Source organism: Drosophila santomea, chromosome 2L, assembly GCF_016746245.2.
Source record: "Drosophila santomea strain STO CAGO 1482 chromosome 2L, Prin_Dsan_1.1, whole genome shotgun sequence".
NCBI lineage: Eukaryota > Metazoa > Arthropoda > Insecta > Diptera > Drosophilidae > Drosophila > Drosophila santomea.
In genome coordinates this window covers 6293419-6301342 of record NC_053016.2, presented here as the reverse complement: position 1 = coordinate 6301342, position 7924 = coordinate 6293419, and the positions used below count along the sequence as shown (strand labels likewise).

At 43.3% G+C, this 7924-nt stretch overlaps 1 protein-coding gene across 4 annotated transcripts; it reads right to left on the bottom strand.

Annotated features, from left to right (window-relative positions):
- Nucleotides 1-2219: 2219 nt before the first annotated feature.
- LOC120458224 (gonadotropin-releasing hormone receptor) lies at nucleotides 2220-7293 on the bottom strand. 4 transcript variants are annotated; one of them, XM_039645805.2, is made up of 7 exons: nucleotides 7135-7293; nucleotides 5604-5814; nucleotides 4589-4861; nucleotides 4354-4453; nucleotides 3707-4195; nucleotides 3302-3630; nucleotides 2220-2688 (listed from the first exon to the last, which is right to left on the bottom strand). In XM_039645805.2, exons 2-7 carry the CDS (start codon nucleotides 5738-5740, stop codon nucleotides 2649-2651), a joined length of 1368 nt encoding a protein of 455 aa, XP_039501739.1. In that variant the 5' UTR covers nucleotides 5741-5814; nucleotides 7135-7293; the 3' UTR covers nucleotides 2220-2648. The 4 variants fall into 4 exon arrangements, with proteins under 4 accessions (XP_039501739.1, XP_043862835.1, XP_043862834.1 ...); XM_044006900.1 differs by having other exon boundaries at nucleotides 3293-3630; nucleotides 7135-7292; XM_044006899.1 differs by having other exon boundaries at nucleotides 7157-7281.
- Nucleotides 7294-7924: the final 631 nt, after the last annotated feature.

Here is a 7924-nt window from a genome sequence, read left to right as displayed (position 1 = left end):
TGAGTAAGCCGAGACGCCCACGTGCAAAATTTGCGTAAACATTGACAGTGTTGCCAGATCGCCGGCGAATAATTGCGGAAGTGAGTGGAAATGGAAAACGTGGTAGTGAGCTTTGAGATCTCGTAACTTCCACTTCCTATGACTAAAAAAAAACTTATGAAAAGGTAATCTAAAAATATCTGAAATATGGTCATTATTATATGATAGGTAATGCAAATATATTTTTATTCCGAAATGTGGTTTACAAAATTTTAGTTATGATAAGCAAAATTTATAAAACTCAACCTAAAAAATATGTCCTGAAATGAGCACAATTGAATATGTGACTAATAATTTGCACAAAAACTAGTTACTAGTTTTCTGGCTTGTATGCATTAAACGATTTTTGCGTGATATATGCAATAAATTGCAATATCCTACAAAACTGCATTGTAATTTTTACGAATAAATTTAATGCCCAAGAGTCGCTCTCTATGATTACATTTATGTGTAATTACGTATTGTCTTCAGTTCATTAGTTGATCCATTAATTATTATGGGGGAGTTGCCCACTTGAGCTGCCCCAGTTGAGGATCGTTGGGGCCATTAAACTGAAACTCAATCCCGAAACATGTTTACATTGTAGGCCTGTTTAAGGTCATTAAATCGGATTCGTGCGAACCCTTTTTCGATAATGCGTCCAGCCTGGTTTTCGACCACCTCGGCAGCCTGGCGAGCCCCAAATCCAAAGGGACTCGGTGGAGGTGGATGGGGCCAGACGTTTGCTCTTTTGAAATGGAGATCGTAAATAAACGGCACGCTCTGCAGGCAGGCATTCAAAACAGACGAACTACTCGTTAAAACTAGAGCCCAAAATGATATGCATATGGCACCTATTAATGGCTACTTATGCAGTACAAGTGTCCCCCATTTCGAAGTGTCCCCATCCCCATGCCCATCTTCCCATTTTCAGTTGACACGGAACTGATGCGTAACACGACAGTGCCATCGGGATCCAAGGGGAAGTTGGATGTCCCGACCTGTTCGTCATTATGTCGCCGGCATGTCAGCGGACAGTTGGAGGAGGGCATTATGCAGATGTGCATTTATCATGGAGTTGCGGTGCTGCGGACACACCCGAGATGCTATCCCACATCAACGCTGCATATTTTGCCGCTTTTCGGTCAGCGGCGACCACTTGCTGAAATTTCATTATGTGCGTGATTTATAAATAAGCCTCGCTGGCCCCACGCCCCACTCTCCACCTCTCCACCTCTCTACCTCCCCATTCCCCACTCCTCACTTGCCCGAGCCCCCATCGTCCGAATCCTCCTCAAGTTGTTCCCAGCATCTTCAGTGGTTACGAGCTAAGACGTCCCACGCACTTTTCGACGGCACAACAGCAACATCATCTCATCTCCTCCGATCTGCTGCTCTCCCACATGCCCCACCTTCCCCCTCCCTCCTCGCTGCAGTTCAGTGCGTATTAATCATAAAATTGTATTATTAACATGTTTATTTTTCGGTCTTCAAGATTCGATTACACGCATTCTTCCTGCTCTGCGTGTGGAGCGCTGAGTGTTTTCCCAGCGAACGTGACTTTGTTGTGCAGTGTAACGAAAGTGAGCCACTTTCTAACACTTTGGGGGAGCTGGGGGTTATCTTTAGCATTCAATTGCTCTAAAAAATATTGTCATTTTACGGCTTCGCCGGTTAATTGGGTTACGTGGCTTTGGCCAGAGACGCCGACCAGGCCAGATGCCTTGCACCTGGGAAAAGTGTGGGCGTTGCTGGAATATGGACTGATTGGAGTTGAGCTGGTTAAGCTTCCTGTAAAATTATTCATATTTATAAATATACTAATATATAATATTTGTATAACTACCTAATGTTAACTGAATGGTGTTAACACAGCTATCCATTTTCCTTATAAAATGAGTGCAAGTGCTCATCGCTTAATTTCCAACTCAGCACCTCTCTTTAGAGCCATTAACAATATAATTAAAAGTAGTTAAAGGTCAATTCAGCATCTTATCGGTGAAGTGAAACTGGTTTAGCCGCATATCAAATCAAAAATATTGAATAAATATTAAAGGGTCCGTCGGCGAGTGTATAATTAACGTGGAGGGCTTAAGCCATAAAACAAGTGATTAACGCCAAGTTAACAAAAGTTCCAACAAAAATAAACCGATATTCCGAGCTCTTCCCAAACAAAACAACTCAGTATTCAAGCGGCGGACTTGATGTTTTCTATAATTTTCAAGATCCATTTATTCGATTTTGTTTATAATTATTTGTTATGAATAAATTATTTTAAATTAAGCAATAATCCGACTAACTAGAGTATATCTAACAGTAAGCTGTATTACAACTGAATCGTATTTCCTAGGCTATAGCTTCGTTTACCCAGCATATGATGGTTCAATACAAAGCGTTTTTCAATCGGATTTTGTATCTTTGCTGCTTTGGCTTTGTTGCTTTGTTGACTTGAAAACGATTTAATTTGTCCCTAGCTAAATGCAAATGCCAAAAGAATTTATGATGAAAATTCCGAACTAAGCTGGTTAGCAAATTAAATGCCCTTTGTTCCAAGCCGACTCCTCCAGCTGAACAGTAGCAGATCTCTTGATTGATCCAGTTGCTCTCGGAGCTCCTCCATTTCTGGTTGTCTACTTGACCACACTGGTCATTTCGATGGAGTCGCCACATCTGAAACGATATATTGGTTTAGACTTGACTCTTGCCGATGCTGCGATGTGTTGACATAAAATGAAGTGCGGCTTGGAAATGGTCTTTCAAGTGAGCGATATGATGCAATCCTTCATTAACCCAAATAGACTAAGGCTTTATCTTGTTTGCAATTTAAGATGGGATATGTAGACTCTCCTCAGCTGTTGCATAATTTTCTGGGTGTGAAATAAATAAATTGTTAAATAGCACTCGATTGTTGTTACATGATCACTAATCTGAGATTAGTCTTACAATAAAGCTACAGTATCATGCATCATTTAGATTACTAAGTCAAGATGCATATCCATTAAAAACTGGGAAATCCCAGGTAAAGTCATACAGACTATTAACTATTTACTTTATAGACATATTCCAACAAAATCAACTCGCTAGTCGAAGCTATGTTAAATCCCTTGCATTCCAAAATCAAACACTAAAACCACAACATAAAACCCAACTTTTTATGGCGAGCCTCGGAAAGGAAAAGTGAATTTAGGAAGCGGTTGTTAATCATCTAAATGAAGAATGGGAATGGGCATGGGCATTTTAGGTTGACAAGAAGATAGAAAACGGGTGTAGAGACCGAAATTACTTCTGGCGGATCGGGGATTGATCCTGGCACCTGATGGTGACCGCACTGAGGCAGGAATCGTCGTTGGCCTCGTCGTCACTGGCCAGCGGAGCGATGGATACTGTCAGAGGAGGAGTTGGCGGAACTGTTCCTGCGGCTGCAGCTGAGCCATTGGAATTGGCAGTGCCCTTGAGGCCGACCACATTGGCCAATTTTGTGGTGGCCGATACCGCGGCTGCCATCACCTGGCCACGTCCATTGAGCAACGAGTTGTTGGTCAACTGCTTTTGCATCAGCTGGTTGGAGGAGTCCAGGCGATTGGACAGCGACGTGTGTCTGTTGTTCACCGACTATAAAAAAAGGGAAAGTAGAAAGTTAATTAGATACAGAGTGGAAATCCTTGGTAGTACCTATGGTAGTACCCACCGGATTGTTGTTGTTCATTCGCCCGCGAATGTTGTAGAGCCCGTAGACCAAAGGATTCATACAGGAGTTTGTCGAGGCGAAGATGAAGAGCGCCTTGCGGACCAGGGGATTGATCTTGCCCGCGGAGTGCTTGTCCAGCCAGTACCACATGGAGATGGTGTAGTACGGAGTCCAGCAGATGATGAACACGATCACAATCGTGATGGTCATCTTGAGGGTGCGCTTCTTGGCCCTGCTGAGCACGTCGTCGTTGGAGCGCCGGAACCGCTCGGCGATCACATCCTTGAGGACGCGCTGGCTCTTTCGGTAGATCTCCAGGTAGATGGCACCGTAGCAGTAGATGAACATGATCAGCGGAAAGGCGTACATGCTGCACATCGAGGCCGCCTGATACAGTTTCTCATCAAAGTCGTTCCTGAACGAATTGAAGATGACGCACTGAAAGTAGCCGGTAACGGCGGGATGCTCCTCCAGGTGGAAGAGAAAGGCCTGATGGAGACGGATGACAATTAAGTATCTCTCACTGGCATAAAATAACTTGTTTAAATAGTCACGACAACCATGACAAAATAGTGCGTAAACTGAAGTATTTCTTAGTTTTGTTCTCAGTGTTGCATTATTTTCCGGTGGCACTTGGGAAGTCTCACCTGGGGAATGCTGCAGACGACGGAGCCCAGCCAGGCACAGGCCAGCATGATGCGTCCCCGATTGTAGGACCGCTTGAGCGGCTTCAGTATGGCAAAGTATCTGATGGAGACAAGAGGAACCAGGTGGTGAGAGGCCGTCGGCCGTCTGCCATCGGCCATCGATTGACACTTCCAGCCGCCTTATCTGGCTATCAATTTGGTCCATTAGCGACAGTCAGCGACGCGGCGGACTCACCTGTCGAGCGATATGCAGACCATCACGTAGCTGGACAGGTACAGGCCGAAGACGCGAAAGAAGCTCATCAGGCGGCACATGAGGTCCGTGGATAGCCACTGCACCGTCCAGGCCCACACGATCTCCATTGGCATCAGGAGCAGCGTCACCATTAGATCGGCGATGGCCAGATGCATTAGCATGATATCAATCCGCAAGGGACCGCGCAGTCGCCGCTTGGTCAGCAGATAGAGCACGGTGCTGTTGCCAATTGTTGAGATCACAAACAGTATGCTGATCCAAATGAAAGACCGCATTAGGAGTGGAGGGGGGGTGTGCGGGAGAAGGTTCAGAAGCGATTAAACTGGTGAGTGGGAAATTAAAGAAGTTTTTCCAAAAGGTGGGTGACGGCGTGGGTGCCATTAAGTGGGTCAACCAAGTGCAGTTGGGAAAGGTAACTTGTTGGACGAATGAGGTAAACGATTCGTACTTCATTGGTCTCTAGAATATCGCTTGCAGACAATCTGGGCTAACAAATTTTATGTCTTGTAAAAATTGCCATTATTCTCATTAAAGTTATAATTTTTAGAGCCGGTTTGTAAGAAAAGTACATTCTGCTGAAGAACTGTCCCATTCTATTGTTAATTTAAGCCACCTTTGAATGATGTGCTAAACTAAGCACTTTCTACGCCTTGACTAACTGATAGACTCTCGCTTAATCGATTAAGCCAATCTCTGGCATTCTAAAAAGTGAACCCAGCAATGATCCGCCAAGTTCAAATTCCAAGTGAAAATGATTAATCTCAGACAGATAGCCAGACACCCGAGGAGAAACCAGAGATGATGACCCCAGTATGATTTATAGGTATTTTTAAGGCAGGCAGCAACACCCACACCGCCTTATGGATTGATTAGTTTAGACTTGTTACAGATAGTAAAAGTCAAAGTTGATAAGCGGAATAGTATTCCAATAGGACGTGGGTGGGAGTTGATCTTGACGACGAGCTTGTAAAATATTCATTGGAATTCCACTCACCTGTAGACTGTGATGGACAAGCGGTGGCCATCATTGAAGACCATATCCTTGGTCAGGTGAATGGTGCCATTCGTGTCGTTCACGTTCGACCAATTACTAAGATCTCGATGATCGTTCTCCTCAGCTACTTTTGCCATTTTTAAGACACGCTAATAATTTGAATTTAAATGGAACTGCATCAAGGCTTTGCCTCAAGGTAACTTCTTGTATTCTAAATAAAAGAAATGCAAACAGGCAAGCTTTTCTTAGTTGATCAGATAGATGCTAAGATATTTTATCTTGTGTTTTGGTTATATTGCTTATGTTTACTGTGATGGATTTATATAGTAGCTATCCTCTAAATTGACTATTAATTAAGACTTTGATTACATTTTTTCATACACCAAAAATGTTAATTATTTAAGTTCAAACTGCGTTCTTATCATTTTGGTACGGTTTGGGGGGCCTGTCGTTTAATTGTGAAACGTGTGCGCTTCTTTTGGACTTTCCGAATGCTTTATTATTGGCGGCAAAACGGAGATAGTCCAACATTGAAAACACAAACAAATATTATTCCCTGACAGAAAAGTCACTCAATTAATCGAATCAATTGCACTCAGTCTGATAATGAACACTTTTTCGATTGCTTTGGATTTTAGGTTCAAGAACTTGTTTATTATGTTATTTGGCATGATTATTTACGTTCTGTTTGTTGGCCCCCTTTTTTTCTAGGTGCTAAAGCTGGCAATGACCTTGAACCAAATATTCCCGCGCGGCATTAACGCATTTAAGTTTCCGATTGATAATAAAAATTCCGTTTATGTTGAGCTCCCCGGCTCGTTGTGTTTTCTAGAATTGATACACATATAATAATTATAATGGGGAGCACATCTTGCGCTCTCGCTGGCTTATTAATCTGTTAATCAATTGCGCTCAATCGAACCGAAAGTTCACTCAATTGAGCAGCAATTGCAAAAAAAACTCGGACAAATCGTTCTCACATTAATCCTTCAGTCGAATTATTTTACGGGTTGTTTGTTTAGACGCGCCGCGTTTGATGCCTTTTGAACTTGGCATTTTAGTGTGCTCAAACAAATGTGATTCAAAATAAAAGAGATTTCGAATGTACCAAAATATGGTTCGAAATACTTTCCAAACCTGAGAAAATTCATTTACTTTGCATTCTGAATCAACTTTAACCTCGCAGACTCCCAAGTTCACCCAGCCAAGTGCTGGAACCCCTCGAAGATTACGGTGAGATTCAACTAGATTGCGCTTGCTAATCGATCGGCTTGTGTATATAGTACCCATTGTAGGCGTAATCTTCGATTACGAGAGCGCGTACGTGCTGTTTAAATCACTTTTCCTCTATATACAACTGTTATATATATTTCTTCATTCTGTTTTTCTTCCTTTTTGTGATTTCCGTTTTGTTTTGCGTTTTCTAAACACGCGGGCACACCGTGCGCTGCTATATACTCTAAAGATATGCCCGATCTGAATCTGAGATCTTCGAATGTACCGATGGGAATAAATTGTATTTTGCACACACCTCCCAGCAGCGACAAACACACCGTTTCCACTGCCAACCGCCCACGCGCGTAGTTATCGCTATCGATGATGCGAAAGCTTCTTAACGGCACACGGCTAACGGTACTAACGGTACTCCAAATCCACACTCACACCGATCGACGAGCAGGAACTGACTGAACCGATTGCCTGCGATGCTGATGCCGCGTACTCGAAATCTCGGCAGCCACTGATAACCCAGCTGGAAGATGAGCGCATCAAGTAGGAGCTGCGTGAGTCCCGACCATTGAAATACCTGGTCCTTAGCCTCTAGAAATCGAAGCCTACTTTTTGTACAAGGACCATCCATTAAAAAGGGATTCTACGGCTCTGATAGCTGCTTAGGCAATATGAAATGTAGGATTTATCTTTGCCGTCGATGAAAGTCGACACTTTTTAGATCCCAGTTCAGGATATACCTGATAGGAAGCTTCCTCCGTCCGCGTGGCAAAACACTCCACAATAATGGTATACCCCAATTTTAAGTACCGGGTATACAAAGTTAGGTACATTGATAACAGCGGACGACCCCAATAGTCAGTGGATTGCAGATGTGTGATGGTGTGTGTGTTTTCAGGTCCCGCCCGCATAAATTTCACGATTATCAATGCGTGTACGCGACTCAAAGTTCAAACGGTGGTCCGTCTGATCGCCAAATGTTTCGATTCCTTATCTGCCGCATGAGTCGCGTCTCAGCCGGCACAAGTAATCTACATGAAATTTCTTATAGGCCTTATCGGTGCGTCGTTCCGAGCATTCCTTTTCCAAATCGT